Consider the following 20,301-nt stretch of genomic DNA (forward strand, 5'->3'; position numbering starts at 1 on the left):
TTGTTTTGACACCGTGTGTGTGTGTGTGTGTGTGTGTGTGTACACGCTGAGGGTTGGTGATTCCCAAACTCTCCAGTCTCTTTTAACACCGTGTGTGTGTGTGTGTGTGTGTGTGTGTGTACACGCTGAGGGTTGGTGATTCCCAAACTCCTGTCAGATTCGAAGTGTCTCTTGACATCTTCAGGACTCCATTCGTTCCCACGTGTTGTTAAAAAAGGTGGTCTGTACTGAGTACAATATTGTGTAACTGTAATAATTCAACTGTAAACCAAAAAATGTACAGCCAATTTTGTAAGAGATGCATCCTAGCTCAGAAAATTGTTATTGAATATGTCAATGCTGATATAATGAAATGCTTCTTCTATGTGGTTATTAAATAAATTTTTTTAAAAAAAGGTGACTTGTAATGATGCCCTGGACTGTTTCTCTAAGGGGGACTCGCCCACCACCTCCATTATTATTCAGGTCGTTTACAACTATTTGTTTGTTTACAGAAAACAGAAATTATAGAAGAGGCTTTCCCAGGGTGAGTACATGCTGTGACAGGTTTTTGTGGGTGTAGGAGATTGTATCTTTGGAAGATTTTACTTAGGTTGGTTTGGGGGGAAGGTTATAAAAATCTACCTTCCTGGTTATGTTAAATTACCCATTAAAATGAGTGGCAAATAATGTGATTTTGCTTTTCTAGCATGTTTATGGATTCTCCTGAAGATGAAAAAACAAAACTCATCAGCTGTTTGGCAGCCTTCAGACAGTTTTGGAGTGGCCTTTCTCAGGTGAGCATAAACCAGTTGATGGTTTTTGGCTCTTTTTTTTTCTTTTCTTTCTTTCTTTTTTTTTGTTTTGTTTTGTTTTGTTTTGTTTTGACATTTACTTTGTTATTTTTCTTAAAATCATTTAAGAAAGGGAAAAATAACCTTGCCGTTATTTTTATTCTAGTTTACATTTGCGTTCATAGGTTTGCTTCGGTGGCTAAGCTGTGTTGAGAATTCAAGGTGATACCAACACAGTGGGCGATGTTTTTAAAACTCTTCCATATTATGTGAGAAGACCTTTTTACTTTATTTATTTATTTATTTATTCAGTAAAAGATGATTTATTGTACATAAGTTATACTTGGTCACAAGACAGAACAAAATTAGTTCAGAATGCCACACACCACCAGTCCAGGGCAGAGGGCTAACAGGGGCTGTTTTGGTTGTGAGCTAGGCAGTCTCAGAGGTCATGTCACAGATCAGAGAGTGAAGTTCCACATCCTCTGAGAGGAATTACCAAAAGCAACATCCAGTTCAGCCACTTGTACCATCGTCCCAGCCTCCAGCACCCTCATTTCTGCTCCTTTGCACAAGCTGGTCTACCCCAACCTCTGTCTGCTCGGACCTCTACCTCATCTTCCTTCTCTTGCTCCTCAGCCTGCACGTTCACTTCTTCCTTCACTTGTTCTCACAGCACAGGAGTTTCAAGGAAAATGATGTTAAGACCAAGAGCATAGAAGACCATTTTTATTCCATTTTGTATTTATTTCGTTTCCAAGTTGGAAGTGCATATATTAAACTTTTGTTGTACAGGGAAGTTGTCACTAATTCTAAGAATTACAGTGTCATAAGGATACCATAATAAAGGTACTATAGCAAAGATACAAAGATGTGCTAATAAGGACATAAAGTTTCTAAAATGACACAGAGACATTACTCCAAAAAATGGGGAAACAGTAAACTTCGTAACAAAGAATAGCTGCCAGGAAATACATCTATGAAAAAGTTGTAATCTGTGCTGCTTAAAAGGTTCAGTGCATACAGCTAGCAGCCATACCTTAAATAAACTGTTTCTCCCTAAAAAAAAAAAAAAATTTCTGTTCAGTACTGCATTATATTCTCCTGGAGCACCCTTTGTAGCAAGTGAGTTAATGACCTCTCAAATGGTGAAGTTTGCCACTCAAATTTGGATCATAAAGGTAATGTGCTAAGGCTTAAAATTTTTGTTCTAATTATTTAAAAAATAATAGCATCTTCATATGACTCAAAGTAGGAAAGTGGAAGAGTGGACCCAAAGCCCAGCCCCTTCCTATCTATCCTAGCTTAGCTACCTGTTCCTCTTAGCTTAAGCCAATGTCTCCATTGTAAGTATTTTATACATATAAGAACTGTATATTTATTGAGACAAAATGTTTATGCTATTAGCCCAAGCTGTCCTTACTTTCCTATTTCAGATGAGTTCACCAAGAGTTACTTCTTCCTCTCCTGTTTCTTTTAGCAGGGTAGCAGATTCCTGTGCAGTTGTACCACCCTTGATTTAACCAGCCCCTGGATTATTTTTATATTTTTTGTTTGTTTGAGGTAGGGTCTTGTTTTATAACCCACAGAAGTCTTGACCTTGCAGCAGTCCCCCTGCCTCTGCTTTCTGGGGTGGGTGATAGGCAGGTGCCATCAGACCTAGCTAGATTTTTTTCTTTTTTGCTTAACTTTTACACTTTAATCGGTGTTGTGGTGAATATTATTCAACAGACATAAGATCAGTTACTGGAAGTAGTATTGTTGAATCAAAGGATATACTCATGTTTTGCTTCATTTTTGGTGGGGGTAGGCATTGTGGGGACACAGTTACTATGTAGCCCAGATTTGCCTGGAACATGCTGTGTACCCTATGTTGACTCTGAACTCATGATCCTCTTGTCTCTCCCTCCTGAGTACTGGAATATAAGAATGTTCAACCATTCTCAGCTGTAGCTGTAATTTTTACAGACATTACCTAATTCTTTTCTATAGTGGTTTTCCTAGTTTATACTCCCAACAGCAATACATGAGAATATCTATTCTTTATAGGCATAACGTGTAATAATTTTTGATCCTTGTCTATCAAACACTGAGAATTTTTAAAATATTTTATTTATTATTTTTATTTTATGTGTATGAGTGTATTGCCTGCATGTATGTGAGTGCACCTGTGTCGTGCAATGCCAGAGCTCAGAAGAGGGCATCAGATTCCCCTGGAACTGGAGTTAAGGACAGTTCTTACTGCCATGTGGGTGCTGGGAATCGAACCCAGGTCCTCTGCCAGAGCAGTCAGTGCTCTTAACCACTGAGCCATTTCTCCAGCCTGAGAATTTTTTTTTAACACTGAGAAATTTTATCTCAATACAATTTTATTTTGCATTTCTCTCAAGTATTTTACATCATTCACATATTTTCATTTTTTTTAATTTCTGTGAGTTTTTTCACATTTAATTTGTGTGTGTTTGTATGTGTTTGTGGGCACATGTACCACAGCTTGTGTGTGGAGGTCAGAGGAAACTTAGTTGGGAATTGGTTCTCTCTGTTTACAGTATGGGTCCTGAGGCTTGGCAGCAAGTACTTCTACCCACTGAGCCTTCTTGCTGGCCATGTTTTGGTTTTTAAAACAATTCACTAAGCATTTTATGAGTTAAGGTGTGACCGACCCTTCAAGAAATTTGTATTCTAATGGAGAAGCCAGAAATAAACTTTGAGGGACAATGATGGGGTAGTGATGTTATGGTTGAGCCAGACATGTAGATTCTTCTTAGAGACAGCAGAGATAGCCTAAAAGGCAGACCTTGATATGAGCATGACTTCTTGGTATCAGATTTAATATTTGCAAGCATAGAAATTCGATTTATTATTATAATCATAATGGCCTCTGATTTGGGCTCATATACATTAGATTCATCTAAATTTTCATGAGGTTGGAGTACCCATCTATAATATATTTTTCCACCAGTGATTAGAGTATGTCTCCCAATAGAGGGACTGCTTATAGTAGCTTAAGTTATCTGTATTAGAGTTTTCTGTTGACCATAAATATATTAATATAATCTTACTACTTTTGGAGGTCCTGTGTATATTAAAAATAGTAGGAATTTAATCTGTGTAATTGCAAAATTTTTAAAATTCTATAACAAACACATACTATACCTAAATTGATTTATTTATTTTGAGAGAGGGTCTTGCAAGATAGCTCAGGCTGAGTTTAAACTCTATGTATAGCTCAGGCTGCCCTTAAATGTGCAATCCCCCTGCCTCATTCTCTCAAGTACTGGGTTTATAAGGATATACTACTATACCCACAATTAAATCTGACTTCTTTTATCTTGCTTTTTTAGAAATTATTTTTATCTACTCATGTATACAGCGAAATATTTCATTCATAATCTTGATCTATGCCCAGGTATATTAGTAACTATTTATTAGTTAAGAACTACAACTTTAGGCCTAATGTAAAATCATTTTCTAATTTTTTTAGGAGTCCCATGAACAATGCATCCAGTGGATTGTTAAATTTATTCACAGCCAACATAGTCCTAAAAGAATTTCTTTTCTGTATGACTGCCTAGCAATGGCAGTTGAGACTGGTCTTCTTCCACCCAGGTACGTATTTGTTGCTTATGGACAATCCAGAGAATTTTCTTCATGAAGTTCTAGAATTTATCTGAGGTTGATATATAAAAATCAGGGAAGAAAGAAGGACGTGAGGCTCATGGAGAACTTAGCTTAGGAGGCAGCTTGTTTTCATGGTGCCTCATAATCACAGTCCAGTGTGGCAAGGCTGGAGTCCTTACAAAGCCTTCCACACTCATTCATCTAGTGGTTGGTTCGTCTAAGACCACCACTGGGGCTATCAGCCAGGACCTACGCATGGCCTCTGTTGTGTCCTGTGCTTTCTCACAGCCTGGTAGAATTCAGAAGAAGTTTGCAAAAGAAATACAGGCTGGAAGCCATCTTCTACCCCTTTCCACAGTCGAGACATGCTCAGATTAACAGAGGCAACATAGACCCTCCCCTCACTCTCCAAGGGACATGTGTCAATTGTCACATTTCAAAAAAGTCTGCAATTGAAAATCTATTGCGATTATCTTGAAAAGATACAAACTGCCACCAGCTAGTAAACAACCAAAAACTATTGATAGTTTCTTTTTATTTACAGCATGATGTGTATTACTTAGTCTTACTAGATGTTTGAACTTTTCTATAAATAAAAAAAGGAAAATGTTAACATGTATCTAAAACTGCTTAAGTAATAATAGACTTTTTATGAAGCATGCTTAGTAGGACAAATACCCAGTGTACACAGACCATAACCATTATAGAACTTGCAGAATTCTCTCTTGTAACTAGAATGGGTGTTTTGTTTTGTTTTGTTCCCAGGATGGTTTGTGAATCTCTGATAAACTCTGACACTCTAGAATGGGAAAGGACACAGCTTTGGGCCTTAACATTTAAGCTCATTCGGAAAATAATTGGGGGAGTGGATTACAAGGTACTATTTTCTAATTATAAAAAGCAATTGCTTTCAGACATGATTAATTTGAGGGAATATATATCTTATTTTCAAGTGAGAGAAACATCAGAAGAATATCTATAACTTGCCTATTTCATTGTTGTTGTATATTAAAGGATTTAAAATACTCAATAGTTTTATAGTTTCTCTATTCTCCTAACATTTAAAAAACTCCAGGGGGCTAATGAATTTTGATGATGGAACAGAGAAGTCACAGCTGCATCTGTTCCATGATGCCAGAAACCTTTTGATGTTGGAGCCCCTTCAAATGAGAGTACAGAGCAGGGGTTTGTAGGACCGAGAAGGCAGTGATCCCTGCTTCAGCTCTGCTGTGATCTATTTTGGAGTTGTGTCCTTCCTTAATAGATGTCTTCAGTATTCTGCTCTTGACTGAAAACAGCATGCAGTCTCTAGTTGTTTTCATCACACACTCAGGAGCTTCATGGCTGCAAAAGCCATTCGGCTTTACCAGTCAGTTTTGTTACTGTCCTCTTTTAAGGAATTGCCAGTACATGACCTTATGCACTGTGTCTATATTTTTGTCAGTCTGACGTGGTGTAGTAATGGCCAAATAGTTATTGGTTAAATCCTGATTTACCACAAAGTTAATTATAGAAGCCTTCTCAGATTATTTTCTCTTAGACTTTTTGACTTGTATTTATTTGTATGATGCTTTAAAAGCACATGTTATTATTCCATGTGTATTTCCTGCTTTTCTACAAGCTTGGTTACATAATTGATACTAAAAATACATATTGAGAGCTAGGTGTGGTGGTCATTCCTGTAGTCCCAGCACTTGGGAGGGAGAGACAAGAGAATCATGAGTTCAGGTCACCTCAGCAAATTTGAGGCAGCCTGGGCTACATGAGACCCTGTCTTAAAAAACAATACAAAAACCATGTTGAACAAATTTTTTTTCTCCATATATCAGATAATGCCACTGGTAATAGGTACGTGGAGATGATTAACAGAATATTCTTGTTTGGTTCACTTGGGAAATTTATGTGCTGGGTGAGTAAGCAAGGGGAATGAACCTACAACATGCCAAAGGAGTGAGCAGGTTGTCACCAAGAAGCCTAGTGCTGCTCCCTGCATTTCAGAATGTTTTCAAGTCCTAGTCACATGTATGTCACATTGTGCTTGTTTGACCTTTGTAACTATAGAAACTCTTCTAATGTTTTGTGGGAAGGAGGATAGAAAGTTCAGTTTTTTATTTATAAATAATATTCTCTGTTCATATCACAAGATGTTATTTGAATTCTATTATATTATGGAGCATTATTCTTCTTGGGTTAGTGTCAGAAACTTAAATGTTAACCATGATTTGGAAAATTATAAAGGTGCACCCTTGAAGGAATGTATGGAATGTATGTTCTTAAAACCTTTGAGTGTTTGGCCTAACGTAAAGGACATCATTAGTAGTTTCAGTTTTAACCCATGTCTTTGTGTTGTTTTATTTTTTTTAAACTAGGGTGTTCGTGATCTCTTAAAAGTGATTTTAGAGAAAATCTTGACCATCCCTAATACAGTGAGCTCTGCTGTTGTACAGCAGCTTCTGGCAGCAAGAGAGGTAACTGAAACATGTCTAAAGTCCACTGGTCATAGCCTCAGGAAATCTAGATTTGTTTAGATGTGCGTTCAAGGCCAGTCGAGTCTACATCGTGAGCTCCAGGTCAGCTGGGGCTACAGGGAGACCCTGTCTCAAAAAGACCTGCCCCCCGCCCCCCCCCAAAAAAAAACTTAAAATAAGCTGGAACTGTGGGGATAACTCAGTGGGTAAGATTGCTTATTGTAAAAACAAGAGGACCAGAGTTCAAATCCCCAGCACCCATGTAAAAAAGCTGGGTGTGGCTACACACGCCTGAAACCCTAACTTGGGAACAGAGAAAGGCATATCTGGGCGCTAACCAGTGAGCTCACTGGTTAGCCAGCCTGGACAAAAAGGACAAACTTCAAGTTCAATAAGATCCTGTCTCAAAAATTAAGGTGGAAATAGAGGAAGAGAGGAAAACACTCTATGTCTACCTCTGACCTCCACAGGCACATACATGGGCACACACACACATACAACACACACACTACAATACAGCACAGTACTCAAGTTCATTGACAAAAAAAAAATAATAATAATCATTTCTGTTTTTAAAGATGTTTCAAAGTTATATTTCAAAAGGAAATTTAAAAATTTTAATTTCTGCTCGATGTTATTTTAAACCTTGTGAAACAGACTGACTGCTTTCATCTTTGTAGCTATTAATAATGCAAGAATTATTTGATTCTGTTTCTCTCCTAAATCTATGAATATTTAAAGCACTTTTAAGATATTTCCTATCCTTCAGCAATCCATTCTACCATTTATTAGTCTTCATTTTCATACATTCCTAAAAGGAATTCCTTTATGTTAATATTTAAACCCAATAAGTTTATGAAGTAATAATTCTACTTTTTTAATTGACAGGTTAAAATTTGTGTGTGTTTGTGCACATTGTGGAATGAATAAGTCAAGAAATTAAATACAGTTTACCTTACCTTATGGTCTTTTTTCTTTTGAGATAGGGTCTCATGTAGCCCAAGTTGGCCTTGAACTCACTGTATAGCTGAGGATATCCTTATACTCCTGATTCCTGATTCTTCTGTGTTCACCTTCCAAGTGTTATAATTTTAAACATGTACCACTCACATTCTTTTTCCTTGTTATTAAATATTTTATGTATTATTTATATTTTATGCGTATAAGTGTTTTACCTGCATGTAAGTGCACTGTGTCACGCAATGCCTGAAGAGGCTAGAACTGGGCATCAGATCCCCTGGACCTGGAGTTACAGATAATTATTAGCTGCTGTGTGGCTGCTAACTGAACCCAGGTCCTCTGCAAGAGCAGCCAGTGCTCTTAGCCACTGAGCCATCTGTCCAGAAAACTGAAAATCTACTTTCTTAGACATTTTCAAGTGTATATTGTGATTAACTGGAGTCACAATCTATAATCGCTTGAGTTTATTCTTTCTGTCTAATTAACTGGTGTGTGCTTTTGCCAACATTTCCCCCCAAAGTCTTTCCTATATTGGGGTGTGGGGAACTGCAAGCACTTTGAGCTATTTCCTCACCAGCTGACTTGTTACTTTTTAATATCCATTTTGTTGCTGCTGTTGTGTTTCAAGGTCTGATGTGAGGCTAGTCAAGCATTGCCCTCTTACTCTTCTCAGGTTATAGCTTACATCTTGGAGCGGAATGCCTGCTTATTACCAGCCTATTTTGCAGTCACAGAGATCAGGAAGCTCTATCCCGAGGGAAAACTTCCACACTGGGTAAGTTTGACTTTTCCCAAAATTCTTAATAGAAATTTTCATCGAAAAGTTAAATTAATTTTGTTTCTATACAGATACATGTTTCTGTGTATATGTGTGAGGGGCACGGGTATGGGGTTAGGGTGTGTGTGTGTCACAGTGCCCATGTAGAGATCAGAGAACAACTTGGAGAATTGGTTCTTCCACAGTGGGATCCAGAAATCACACTCATCAAGTCTGTGCAGCAAGTGCTTTTACCTGCTGAACCATCTTTCTGGACCCTTTTAAAGTTCATATTTATGATTTTTATTCTTTAAGCATAGCTGCCATGTGCTTAAAAATTATACAGCTTGATCAAATAGCTATGGCTATGGTCATGTGACTTTAACTCAGGCACAGGTGGACTGGTAAATGTCTAGAAGAGAGAAGAAGGGAGCTAATGTTTGAGTGTGTATTGTGTGCCAGCTTTATACTAAATCTTTGCTCATTTTATCTCATTTTAGATAAATGATCACTCTGTTCTATTCAGGATAATTTTCATCTTATTTTTATATTTACTTATTTTCTTTCTCTCTCTACAGCTACTTGGAAACCTGGTATCGGACTTTGTGGATACCTTCAGGCCCACAGCAAGGATTAACTCCATTTGTGGTAGGATTATAATTAAAAATACACTTAATAGTACCTGATTTTTAGTAACCTAGCTGTTGAACAAAGCTGTATATATGTAAGTGCCTTGTCATTTTTATAACTCTTTAGGAGCTTAACCACAACCTCACAGTTATTTTCAGATCCCCTGTACAGTGTGGGAAAGCCATCATGGGTTGGTGTAAGTTTCAGATACAATCTTTCTAGAGGTTGTGTTACTTGGTGATTAGGGACACTATTTTATTTTGTAATTTTTAATTGTAATTTTTATTCTATCTTATTGTTAGCTTTTTGAAACAGGGACTCATATATCCCAGGATGACCTCAAACTATCTAGTTAAAGATGATCTTGAATTTCTGATCTGTCTCTACCTCCCAAGTGCTGAGATTATAGGAATGTGCCACCACACCAACTTTTTGTGTTGCTAGGGATTGAACCCATGGCTTACTGTATGCTAAGCAAGCAGTCTACCAATTAAGCTACATCTCCACCCCCTGGAAATGCTCCTTTTTTTTTTTTTTTTGTAGACAGGGTCCCCTGTAGCTTCAGCTGGCCTGGAATTCACTATGTAGACCAGGCTGGCCTTGATCTCACAAAGGTACTCCTACCTCTCCACTATTCCTTGCCATTGGAAATGGTTTTTAAACTTTGGGAAACTACATAGTAAGACCTTATCTCTAAAAACTAAAAACTTAAACTCCAGGCAACTGAAATGTCAGCAGACTTGTTCTTCTGTGGCCACAGGACATGAGAATACCAGGCTCTTTTAGTCCATAGTAATTCACATCTTTGTTTTTCATTGCATTTATTTAGCTGTCTATCCACTGTCTGGTGTTTGGTTTGATTCTTTCATTTGATACTATTTGCAGTGCCCAGATATATTTCTAAATCATTTCTAGAAATCATGGTGACCTCATAACTATCTTGGAATACAGACCATTATTTTAATGGTTAAGTATTGAGCATTTCTTATGAGCCAGTGCCAATTTAGACAGTGTAAATATAAAAGTAAACTTATGCAAACACTAGAAAGAAAATTCTGAGCCTTCTGGTTTTTGTGAGTGAATATTAATGTCATTTAATGAATTCAAAAAATGAAACAGGTTTTAAGAAAAATGATGTTGAGTTCATTTTAAATGTATTGAGTTTGAAGTGCTCATGGGACATCTAGGTGACTGTTGACTAAGCAATCAGGCATGTTAGTTGAAGGACATATGCTATATTGAAGGCCCTCCTGCAAAAAGCTGTGGAATGTAGACAGAAGATCTCCGACTTTATCCGTACAGGCCCACTTGCAAATATTTGCAGCTTTGTTGTGTCTGCAGTCTGTGGAAAGTACTCAACTTTGCCACTATACTTCAGAAACAGCTGTGTTCCAGTAAAACTTTGCAGAAACAGATGACCAGCTAGATTTAGCCCATAAATTGTACTTCGCTGATCTCTGCTGTAGACACTTGGACAAAACACAACATTTTTAAATTTGGAAGTCCTATACAAATTAATTCTTTAGCCATCTGGATGAAATGTAATCAAAGAAAATTCTCATACTGAAGTCTCCTGTAAACTTTTTTTTTTTTTTTTTGCTGTTTTTGAATGAGTGGTTCAGCATGCATATTCATTAAATATTAAAAGAAGGTTAAAGGACTTGATACTGTCATGGTCAGATTTAGACTGAAATGTTTTTGTAATGCATACAGGCCGTTGCAGTCTTCTGCCAGTTGTAAATAACTCCGGTGCCATTTGTAACTCATGGAAACTGGATCCTGCAACTCTTCGTTTTCCTTTGAAGGGCCTTTTGCCTTATGATAAGGTATGTGCTAAATGTAGTGTAACTTTCAATCATCTAATGGTTGTCATCGTAGATTGTAAAATGTTCAATGCCAAATTGCCTCTTAATAACCTGAAGAAGTAAATGGTCTAAAGGAAGATAGCTTATAGTTCCTAAAATTTTCTGTGTTTTGTCTTTAGTTTTTATTTCTCTAGCTATATAGCCTTGGCAAGCCTAGAACTCTCTGTAAAACAGGCTTGTCTTGAATGTGCAGCGATCCTCCTGCCTTTGCCTTTTGAGTTACTGAGCGTACCTCCACACCTGCCTGTGATTTTTTATGTTATTCCATTATCCAAATATGCTCTATGGTTTATGTCTACTTGCTTTTGTGGTCCACCTCTGGTAAACTACTTGGATTAAAAAATCCGTTTTAAATTGAATTCATGTCTAAGGCTCTACATTTGAAAAGTGGAAGAATCCAGATTTGAACGCACTCGGTACTTACAGCACTATCATCACTTGTCCTCTTTAGACTTGGAAACAGTGCTTTAATACCAAAGAAAGTGTTTTATAACCACTGAAATGTTGAAATTTTTCCCTTTAAGGAACACCAGTCCTTCTAAACTGTATATTAATGAGGAGTCTCATTGATTAGGGTTTTCTTTTTCTTTTTTTTTTATTATTTAAAGTGTAGTTGCCCTTCTTAGAACTGTATCCACAAAGCCAATCCTTGTGGCTCATGCTGAATCCCAGTACTTAAAAGGTTGAGGCAGGACTGTGAGGAGTCCAGGCCAGCCTAGAACATAGCAAGTTCCAGGCCAGAGTGATAGAGGTCTCAAAACACCAAAACCAACAGACAAATAAAACACCCACCTATATCCATAGACAAAGCCTTGCTATAAAAACTTCTCTATAAAGCAGACTCTGATTATTCTATTTTAAAGTGACCCAAGGAATTCTTTAAAAATACTACTTGACGTAAATGTTTGTCTCCCTATTGCTTTCACATATATAATAGAAATGAAAGGAGCAGTAAAGCAGATGTGGAGCTATGAAGGACTGACTGTAGCTTGATAAGGATCCATTTAAAAGGGAGAAAATGTTTTGTAGGATTGCGTATTTATTTGTTATTTGTTTGTTTTTTTGAGCCAGGATTTCCCTGTAGCTCCAAATGGCCTGGAACTCCCTATGTGGACCAGGCTGGCTTCGAACTCACAGAGATCCGCCTGCCTCTGCCTCCCAAGTCCTGGGATTAAAGGCGTGTACCACCATGCTGGGAAAAATGTTTTTTTTTTAAGTGTACCTTTATAGTAGTAGGTATTAATAAGTGGATTTGGTTATCAAAATTGTATAATTAAATGCTAGAAACTTCTGGAAAATAAGCTGTCAGGTTTTCAGAAAATGGAAGTGAAGGTCTTAAGAATGCTTCTTTATATCTAAGAAATGTTATCACCAAGAACAAAAATTTATATAAATTGACACTTAAAATTCATTCTATAAACCTAACGTTTTAAGGGGAGAGTGAAATGGAAAAATGTACGTTTTATGTTTTCAGGAGCATGGAAAGGATGCTAGGGAAGGGGGATTAGAAAATCTGGTTCTAGATATTGTTTGGATTTTTACCCTGTGTATGACTGGAAAGTCCCTTCACCTTGATTTTCAAATGAAGGGGTGGGACCAGATAACCTTTAAGCACTAAAATCCTGTAATTTCTTTTCCAATAGATTTTGCCTACTATGGGAAGGTAACAAGCACCTTAGGATTTTTTAATCTTAATTTCTAATAATTTGAATTCACATTTATGTTAATCTTGAAGCAATAATTTCTTTCTTATTTCCTTTAAAGGATCTGTTTGAACCACAGACTGCTTTGTTGAGATATGTATTGGAACAACCTTATTCCAGGGATATGGTCTGCAATATGCTAGGTTTAAATAAGCAGGTACTGTACTATGCTGGAAACCAGTAAAATCTGCGTAGAATCTGCACTATTCTCTCTTTTCTTTGCTATAGCTAACTGAGCAAAACAGTTAAGAACTCTTTGATGACTTTTTTTGATATATAGTTTATTAAACAATGTATTGTTTCTATCATTTATATATTGCTTTAAGAATGTTTAAATTTACAAAGGAGATATTTTTAAAGTTGGTTTGTTTTGCATTGCTTTTTTTTCTATAAGGCCAGTTTCAAGTATACCTTTTGCCAGAGAAACCACACATGATTTAACCATAAGTTTTTACCTTTTTTTTTGTTCTTTGGGTGTCTATTTTATAACCCTTGGTATCTTCAGAGTGGCCGCCTTGCTGATTTTTTTTTTTTTTCCCCTCTTTTTGGTGTGTGTTTGTTTGGTCTTGGTGGTTTAACATGTGGGAGGGTTTGCACTGACTCTGGGTTCCTTGAGGCTGGCCTCATAGTCACTGTTTTGTCTTTTCTTTTTTTCTTCCTTTATTTTTGTTCTGTCCTGTCTTGTCCTGCCCATCCTCCAATGCTCTAGACCTTGAACATTGCTCAGGTATGTTCACAACCTTACTGTTGTATTGTGACTAACGATACGCTGGCCGCTTTGTAGCCACTGATTCCATTAGAGATTACGTGTATGGTCGGGGCTTGAAATTGGCAGGACCATGCTGAGACCAAGGCCACTAAAAGTCTTCTTGGGATATGAGAGTTATTTTTGGTAGATGGTTTTTGTTTTTGTTTTTGATGTTTTCTAAGCATTTATTTTTTAGTTTTTGGGTTTTTTTTGTTTTGTTTTTTGGTTTTTGTTTTTTTGGGTTTTTTTTTTTTTTTTTGGTTTTTTTTAATAAAGAGACAACACCTGGCACTAAATAAAGCCTGCCACTTTTTGATGGGTTGTTTTTCCCCCCCACTCCATTTTACTGTTTTCATATTTTAGGGCTAAAGTTAGCCTGATGGAATTTTGAGAGATGGAAAGATTTGTGGTAGCCTCTTATCTTTCCAGATAATTAAGAAAAACAAATAACAACAACAAAATACTTCTGTTGATTTGCCTTAAAACAAAAACAATTTTAAAAAGAAAAAAAATATGTTTTAATAGAGATAACAATGCTTTTAAAAGTTGGAGTGGTAAGCTTTACACAGGGAAGGCTTTTTTGGAAACATGGGGATTGACTAAGAAATGTCACACTCTTAGGTGACCCCACACCTCTTGACAAACACCCTTCTTTGTCAGTCTTTGCCAGATGTGTCCTTCTCCTAGAGTGGGCTCCTCACCTGAAGCTCACCTGTGGCAGGGGAAAACACTATGGCCACACTTCGTAAGCAAAACTCTTACGCAGTCCCAAGTCTCTTCTAGGACTTTGCACCTTTGAGACTTTAAGCAAAATAGTGGTTCTAAGTATTTTTGGTAATGACTTTTTGAGCCCAACATATTAAAATAGACCAACTTTTTGATTTTAAAAAGACGTTCTTGTCTAGGTTACATAAAATAGCGTTCCTGTTTGCAATACTATAGTGAAGGTTGTGCCGGTGCTTCCATTTATAAAGCCCTATTTTTAAGGACATATAGCTTGGCCATAAAACTTGCTCAGTGTTGAAACTTTGCATGCCAAACCTCACCCTAGTAGCAATATCTCTTTTATTATTTTGAGTTTTTTTCTTCTAAAAAATTTACCAAGTCTCCTTGTTTGGAAGAACCTTTGTACATGTGAAACTGAAACTGCTTCACCACTAAAGTACCCAACAGTTACCTCATATATATAATCTGTTACTTTAACATCTTAAATACCGAGTCATTAACTCTGATCAACTTTCACATGAGTTAGAGGTAAGTATTAGCTAGCTTTGGAAGAATGCTTCATGCTGTCTTAAAACTAATTTTTGCAATGAACTTTAAGTCATTCTTGACTCGACTTTTTTGGAGTTTGGTGGCTAAATGTACCTGTGGTCTTTAGAGCTGCAGGTACATTCCCCCCAGATATCCAGCCATCTGTGGCTTTTTTCCTTGGGGGGAAGGAGGCAGCTCTACTCAAAGTAGAAATTGACAAAATAATTCTAAGAAGAGTATTTCTGATCTGATCATTTCAGTAACAAGTTTCAACCTATAAAAAGTTTATGACTAAGACATAAATCCATAAAAAATAAAGTTTATAATGGAAATGCTGACAGAACATTATTAGTATTGGTCCCAATGTAGTGTAAACATTGTCAAAAAAAAAATCACACTTCATCAGTAATTGTTGTCACAGGGAACTCCATAGTGAGGGGATCCACAGATGCAAGATAATGTGCTAAAGTGCCTGGGTGTATTATTTTACATTTTGGAAAGGAGGTTATAAAAGGAGAACACACAGTATAAACCCAGATGATTAAAAAGAATCAAATCTTCTTATTGCATCTTTGATCATTACAGAACTATGTCCTGTGCTCTACTTTCTTCTCCTTTCTCTAACAATGCAATGATTAAAGCTTGAAAACTTTTTATGACCTGTCCATATTGCATTTTCCAGTAGGAATTGGGCTGTGCTTAATCCTAAAATTGGTCACAGACAGGTCATAAATGCCCAGTTCTACAACCAGCAAGGTAGAGTGTTGGACTTAAACACACAGTAGAAAAAAATGTTGTGTTATGTGTTTAACTGAGAGTTTCTATCTTTTTTTTTTTTTTCTGACGAATAAAAGCATCACAAATCATTCTTCTTTTCAAGTTCTTACATGCTGTATATAGGCTCTGGCTATACCATGAGTCCGGTCTTATCACTGTTTTTCTTTGAAATGACCTTGTAAGTTATTAACATAGGGCTCTGGTTCTGATTGGCAGCCTCCTTGGTTAAAATAGAAAATTAATAAATAGCATTGGAAGAGATTTTTTCCTTCCCAGCTTGTTTCTGAGTAGACATAGATATTATTTTTAAATTGATTTATATTGAAATAATGATTTAGAATTAAGCCCTCCTAAGTAAAATATGTTAAATGTTTAATGTGAAAGCAATACCAGAGCTGTTATGTGAAATGCTACATGTACTAAATACTAGAAGCGAGTGAATGCTGAAAAGCATTATCAACTACCAGTTGACATGTGAGAACAAAGCAGGCATGTTGGGGATGAGAGTTAAAATAAGATTACAACACAATTTGGACAATTATGTAGAAAAGGGATTTTTTTTTTTTTGGTCTTTTTGAGACAGCGACTCCCTGTAGCCCCAGCTGTCCTGGAACTCACTATGTAGACCAGGCTGGCCTTGAACTCACAGAGATCCACCTGCCTCTGCCTCCCAAGTGCTGGGATTAAAGGTATATGCCACCAAGCCTGGTGGAAAGGGATTTTTAAATAGTGGATTTTTATATTCTCACTACTAAATCACAAACTGTTTATACAGATATGAACTAAAAAGCTTCAACATTATGTGCCAGTATTTTGAAGGCTTAAATTTACCAGTGCTTTCAGAAAACAAGATGTGACCAGCCATAAGTCTGCCAGCATCCACTGATTATAGAATCATCTTAGTCTAGTAATTGATAGTCCGCTTTTATTTATAAATCATTAAACTGCTTTACAAATGTACATTTGGTCCACTTTATAAAGCAATCTGATACATGATAGAGAATCTTCATTTTAAATTACCTGTTTTTTAATAAAATAGAAAACTGAAACAAATTTATCTTTTTTTTTTTTTTAGACAGGGTCTTGTTATGTAGTCCAGGATGTCCTGGAACTCAGCATACCACAGGCTAGTCTTGTACTTTGGCAACTGCCCTGCCTCTGCCTCCTGAGTGCTAGGATCGGGTGTGGCCCCCCCCCCCCCCCCCCGCAAAGCACAAAACATACTTAAAAGTAGCAGCACAGATCATTTTGTATTTCAGACTTTCTTTTTTGGTGCCATCAAAATTGGCAGATAAAGAAACATGTTTAAACCTGTCTTTTAAGTTAGTTTTTAGGAATGTTCCCAGCTTTGACCAAAATTACCAGGAGAAACTATAATTAATCCTGATAAGTACTCTACTACCACCAGATAGCAGGGTATTAGGAACCAGAGAGATTCTCTAGTGCATTTGATTGTTAACTGAAAGGTTAGGAGGAGCTGGTGAAACACGGTGACGTTGAAAGACCATCAGCTTTACTATATTTTCTAACTGCTAAAAAAAATTAAGTATTTTGACATTCTTCTTTAAATCATTCACCTTATGACCATCACAGCGTGGCTAAAATCATTTAGTTGAAATTCTAGGGTTTTTTAAAATCAAATAGCTAATACTCAAAAGGGAAACTCCAAAGTGGCTTAGGTACTAAATACCAATTTTATTTAGTTTGCATTTTTTTTTCCTTAAGTAGATTGATGATGGAAGACTACTATGGATGGAGAAATAGATGATAAATTGGCTAGTCTCCTAAAGAGAATCAAATTCCCATCATTAGTGAAAGATTCCTACTGGAAATCCTGGCTTTCCTTCTTTTCACAGATTTTTCTGACTCTTGTATACTTTGAATGATCTCACTCTAAATTTGTGTTGTCTGACACATTTCGTAGGTTGTTGGTGGTTGGCAGAACTAGTGAATTTCAAGCCCTGTACACAGTAGTTTTGCATGCTGACTTGAGAAATAGTCTGTAGTGTTGTCCGTTGCACTTTGCTCTGCTTCATACTGATAATTACATTTGGAGAAGAAGTACTGTAGTCTCAGCTGGTGGTGTTAATATTGCTATTTGTAATCCTGTAACGTGGTTGAACTGTGATCATGGCATTGTGTTTTTTGAAAAAAAAAGAAACAACCATTGACGCTTACTGTTTTGGATAGATGTTTGTTTTATTTGCATGCATTGAGAAAGTGCAGCCATATGGGAGCTTTACTCTTTGGAGCTGGCGAAGAGCATGCAAAAGAGGGGGTGCGATCCATTATGTTTTGTTTCTTTCCAAATTTGTCCCCATTTTGCATTTTTTCTATAAAATTCAAGAAGTCATATCCCTTTTTCATGGCAAAAGACATTGGTAATTGCATCTAAAGTGTAGGGGAAGCATCTTTACTAGCAGTGTGTTCACCAGAAAGACTTCTAACTGCCTGCTACTAAGTAATCCATCATTGATGTGAAAAAATGAAGTCACTTTAATATGGCCTAACAGAATTCTTTGGTCAAAGTACATTTTAAAATCACTTTTTAAAAGCACAAAATTCTTTTTGCCTCTAGAAAGGGAAGTTGCATTTTCATTGTTAGTGTTTAAACCTGTTCTTTTTCTTGTTTTAGATTTTAAAGTGGTCTAATTCAAAATTAAAGCTGCATTATGTTTTGCTTGCATGGGAGGACAAGCAGAGATTAAATCTGAGATCAACTTCTTGTGGAAGAAATTTCCATTTCAGTGTCAAGATTATTACTGCATATTGGAAAACAGGCATCAAATAATCTGACAGCTGTTTAGGTTTACCTCTATAAACAATGGTAGTGTAGACTTGGGCTTGTTACTTTAAAATACATAGGTTCACCTCCCTTTCTATGTCAGACATATACCATTTCTTAGTATTTAATCCCTGGAAAGTAAGGGATTTTTGTCAAATTGAAACATTTCCATAGTCAAAAGTTAATGGGAAGTTGGAGACCAGAAGGAAATGTTTTTCATGAAATTCATCCTCTGATAATGTGGCATGATGCAGCTTTAATAGACTAAACCCAACCTTAACTTCAACTTCATTCCATGCTTCTCAGCCTCTTGTTACAATTAATGCCCATTAACTGGTGACTTCTGAAACTAACCAGGAGGCTTTTGGAATACTGTATTTAATCTCTGCCCTACAGCACAAGCAGCGATGCCCTGTGCTGGAGGACCAGTTGGTGGACCTGGTGGTGTATGCCATGGAGCGGTCTGAGACTGAGGAGAAGTTTGACGATGGGGGAACAAGCCAACTCCTGTGGCAGCATCTATCGAGTCAGCTCATTTTCTTTGTGCTTTTCCAGTTTGCCAGTTTTCCACATATGGTCCTTTCTCTTCATCAAAAGGTATGTAACAGAATCTTTCACTCAGAACCATTTTACCTGTTGATTAGTGTGTTTTTGACCAGTTTGGGCACTGCCTACTGGTTTCAGAAGGGATGGAAATCAGAGTCCTAATTCCTGTTCAGCACTTTTGTAGTTTCTTAACTTTTCACTTTCTTTATAACTATAAAAATTAGATTCACTCTTTTATTGGATTTAGTCACAATGCCAAGACTTTATGATACAAGATGAAAATGCACTTTGGTACCCTCAAGCTACACCAGAGGAGAACATAAATAGATGAACAACTTTGTTATAGTAGTTGTGACCACGGAAGATACTACAATGTGAAAGCGCAGAGTCCCTAATGAAGACATCATGACTAGCTTTGGCAAAGAGATTGTTTTGGTTTTGTTTTATTTTTTGTTCTTTTGAGACAGGGTCTCCCTAGTAACTGAAGCTGGCCTGTGAGTCACTATGTAGACCAGGCTGGCCTGGATTTCACAGATATCCACCTGCCTCTGCCTCCCACATGTGGGATTAAAGGAATTAAAGGCTTGTGCTACCACACCTGGCTCTAAATAATTTTTTTTTATCTTGTTTATTTTATTTTTTTAGACAGGGTCTCTCTGTTGCCCCGCTGGCCTGGTGTGAAGACCAGGCTGGCCTCAGTCTCACAGAGATCTGCCTATCTCTGCCTCCTGAGTGCTGGGATTAAAGGTGTATACCACTATACGCAGTGAAAGAATTTTTTAAGCTAATTCTACAAAGATGACTAGATTACAAGGAAAATCTGTCAAAATATAGTATTAGTATTTGGGAAGATGTAAAGTTGTATGAAAACTGGGAAGAAAAAATGTGCTCAAGAAGTATTCATAGAATGAGGAAGGCAGGAAAGCGAAGACAGGCAAAGAAAACTTTATGCAGCCATGAAAGCTTAGATTTCTTTTGGCAGCAGTGAAGAGGAGAATGGTATCACAGTCAGGTAGGAAAAGTTACTACTAGTATAGACATGGATAGGATCAAAACCTGAGGCAGGGAAACTACTAAGGGAGATACTGCAGTGTGTTAGGTGAAGGATGCTGAATGGTCTAAACCAAGACAGAGAAAAACCAGAGACTAGATACACAGAGAAGGTTGTGTAAGCCTAGGTGACTATGAGTAACAGGAAGCTAGGATAGATGCTCATTGGTTCTACTTGGTAATGAATAGAAGGATAGGGCAGTGAATTCAAGACGGAAGACAAGTGCAAGAGGAAGTATGTCGGAAAAGCCACTTTTAGTTATAAGATTTTAGATACATTGAATGGGAATTAAATAAATGTTAACATCTAAACCATCTCTACAAGGATTTTTTTATTTTATAGGTAGGTAAGTAGGTAGGTAGG

At 36.9% G+C, this 20,301-nt stretch overlaps 1 protein-coding gene across 3 annotated transcripts in view; it reads left to right on the forward strand.

The window, feature by feature from the left end:
* The window catches only part of Med23 (mediator complex subunit 23), a 57,413-nt gene that overhangs the window by 321 nt on the left and 36,791 nt on the right, over window positions 1–20,301 (forward strand). For 2 of the 3 annotated variants that reach the window (XM_017795349.2, XM_008822118.3), the window contains exons 2-12: window positions 495–526; window positions 689–776; window positions 4,258–4,382; window positions 5,160–5,271; window positions 6,764–6,862; window positions 8,496–8,597; window positions 9,158–9,227; window positions 10,923–11,035; window positions 12,839–12,934; window positions 13,487–13,504; window positions 18,738–18,938. In XM_017795349.2, coding sequence (XP_017650838.1) covers window positions 495–526; window positions 689–776; window positions 4,258–4,382; window positions 5,160–5,271; window positions 6,764–6,862; window positions 8,496–8,597; window positions 9,158–9,227; window positions 10,923–11,035; window positions 12,839–12,934; window positions 13,487–13,504; window positions 18,738–18,938 — 1,056 coding nt within the window. The remainder of the gene's footprint in view (window positions 1–494; window positions 527–688; window positions 777–4,257; window positions 4,383–5,159; window positions 5,272–6,763; window positions 6,863–8,495; window positions 8,598–9,157; window positions 9,228–10,922; window positions 11,036–12,838; window positions 12,935–13,486; window positions 13,505–18,737; window positions 18,939–20,301) is intronic. The other variant, XM_008822119.3, reaches the window with a different exon arrangement.

Source organism: Nannospalax galili, unplaced genomic scaffold, assembly GCF_000622305.1.
Source record: "Nannospalax galili isolate Female #2095 unplaced genomic scaffold, S.galili_v1.0 scaffold186, whole genome shotgun sequence".
NCBI classification, from domain to species: domain Eukaryota; kingdom Metazoa; phylum Chordata; class Mammalia; order Rodentia; family Spalacidae; genus Nannospalax; species Nannospalax galili.